The 2,568-nt window shown below is 44.0% G+C and overlaps 1 protein-coding gene across 1 annotated transcript in view; it reads left to right on the top strand.

The window, feature by feature from the left end:
* Positions 1-60: 60 nt before the first annotated feature.
* LOC103369305 (tyrosine-protein phosphatase non-receptor type substrate 1-like) overlaps positions 61-2,568 on the top strand; it is a 6,955-nt gene continuing 4,447 nt past the window's right edge. Inside the window, exons 1-3 of the mRNA XM_008297990.1 lie at positions 61-129; positions 791-1,105; positions 2,066-2,482. Coding sequence (XP_008296212.1) covers positions 81-129; positions 791-1,105; positions 2,066-2,482 — 781 coding nt within the window. The 5' untranslated portion in view covers positions 61-80. The remainder of the gene's footprint in view (positions 130-790; positions 1,106-2,065; positions 2,483-2,568) is intronic.

Raw genomic sequence — 2,568 nt, 5'->3', positions numbered from 1 at the left:
CACTTTTTTAAAGCTTGGCAAGCCTCGAACTTATGCACGAGCTACTACTTCACCGCTCAGTCTTGGGGCATCACGGCAGGATGGCGAAACAGCCTTACCTGCTTCTTTTGTTTGCATGCCAAATACAAGGTCAGTGTGAGTGATTCGTCTTTAACCATCTCTGTTTGTTTTTTTCTTCAGCTCTTTAAAAATCCAATTCAAATCACTGGTATTAATTATTAATTAACTGTATGATAACTATCCTTAAAATTCATGCGGAGAGAAAGAAAATCTCGCCGCTGCATCTTTTAATTAGTACAAATAGAAGGTAGAGACATGAGATCTGTTTCTGGATGATGATTTTTGTGGGGGTTTTGGGGTTTTTTTTTGTCATCAGCACACCAATTGTGAGCAACCGCTGCTTATCTTATCTGCGGTATTTCATCGCCACACTTAATAATCACTTCATCACACTCGACAAGACAAGCAGTCACTACAATCAGACCTTTTACCGAAGCTGTCGAAAACTTTTGAGTGTCTGCATTAGACTTTGTTGGAAAAATAAGTGCTTTATAACCAGCGTCATTTATTATCACATCCAATACGTGTTTGGTGCATTGTTAAATTATACTAAATTAACTTCCAATGTTATTTTTTTCTTCGGGTTGTTCGTCTGGCAAACCTCACTCTGAGCTGTCACCCAGCCGTACTAAACGCACATTTAAAGTATTTGTAGTTGACCCACAGGTCCGGCGTGCACTTTTTTAAAAGTTCCTTGTATGACACATTGTATTAATGGCTCTGTCTTTAGCCCTGACAGCGACCCCGGAGGGACTGAGGGTTAGACAGCACCCTCCATCTCTCAGTGTGATGCGGGGTGAGACGGCAACCCTGTCCTGTCATTTCAAAGTTGAATCCCTCAAGCATGGGGTTCAGTGGTTCAAAATGCAGTCGGAAAAGCAGCTCATCGCAAAGTCATCCAGGCAGATCGCTTCAGAGAAGAATCAAACCTCCTCCCTGGTGATCACCGACGTGGCGCCGGAGGATTCTGGGTGGTATTACTGCGAGGTGAACGTCCTGCACAGAGACCCGGAGCGGGGCAACGGGACCGAGCTGGTCGTCTTGGGTGAGAAAACAAATGGCCGGTCTCAGAAATGAACATGGCCGCAATTCATTAGGGTTTGCTGTGCTCGGCTGATGTTGCCACGCCGGTAATTATGTCTCATTTGTATCTCCTGTGCACCGCAGTTAGAGTGTTTAGCGCGAGGCAGCTCGATAGGAGCGCCGGGGCAAGGACCATGCATCACCACCGAGCCAACGGCCTGGGCTCAATCCATAAAAATTCAAGTCATGTGAAATTCCCTCAGAGTTCATCTTTTTGCCTGAGCAGTTTCATGACAGATCTAGAAATAATCACCCCGGCACCATGCGCGGTGCCTTGTATCGATCTTGCCCAGGGAATTGAAACTCACCAGAAAACAAGGCAAGGAGGGATGGCCAAATTATTATGTGGAAATCCTTCATGCGGAAGAAAACCTTCCTTTTGATTTTTCCTGAATGTAATGTTGGCTCCAACAAATAACAACTGATATTGTGTGTTTTTACCGATTTTGTTCATTTTTAAAGGTTGTATTTACAAATTTTGTCAGGATTAAATATGCTACAAATTTTCTTTCTCTATTATTTTTATATTTAGGACTGGATTGGTTGCATTTTGTGATATCTGTCTGTCTCAAATGACAGACAGCTTAAATGGTAATTATAGAATGTAAGGAGAGTGTTTACAAAACAACTAATTTAGTGGATGGCCCTTTTTATGCATCTTTTTTTTCTATTTGTCTGTAGTTTGTTTTTTGTCCCTAAATATTTTTACTGATGTTTATTTTGTGCATTGTTTCGGCGTATCTATCTCGACGCCTGCATTATGACTAACACCAGCCCATTTTCCCTTTTACATATCTGTGTCCTATTTTCACCTGCTGTGTATTATTATTATTATTTGCCTCTGCAGTGACCCAATTTTAGAGTTTTAATTATCTCATCTGATGTGTTTACTTTGTTCCATACCCCCTTATTCCACTTCCAGCACCGCCGTCTGCTCCTAAAATATACCTCCAGATTCCTTCAGACCCACAGACGGAGCGCTGGGCCCTCATCTGTCTCACCGGGGGATTCCACCCCAGTAGAGTCACCCTCACCTGGACGCACCAAAGTGCAGCAGCCGATATCGATCGCCTGTCAGTCACCAATTGCACCCTGCCGGCAAACAACCCTCACGGCAACCTGACCGACGGAGCCCCGCTGTCTTCTTGGTTGGTGAACTCTGTGCCTCGACGTCAGTCAAAGTGTTTCCAGGTGATGGACAACCACAGCCGGGAAGTGTTTCTCTTCAGTGTGTTTTTCCTCCCGGAGAAGCGGTCTTTGAAAACGGGGATAACTTTCACCTGTGGGGTGCAGGACCACCCTGCCATGACCTCCGCTCTGACTGCCTCCTTCACTTGGGGTAACTATAGATGCAAATACAAGTTATTTATTAAATATGTCAAAGTTAAACAGCAGTAATATGTCTTAGGGGCACTATAGAGACAA

The sequence above is a fragment of the Stegastes partitus genome, unplaced genomic scaffold (genome assembly GCF_000690725.1).
Source record: "Stegastes partitus isolate 25-593 unplaced genomic scaffold, Stegastes_partitus-1.0.2 Scaffold1268, whole genome shotgun sequence".
Lineage (NCBI taxonomy): Eukaryota > Metazoa > Chordata > Actinopteri > Pomacentridae > Stegastes > Stegastes partitus.
Note: the sequence above shows the minus strand (reverse complement) of the source record. Positions and strands in the feature narration are given on the sequence as shown.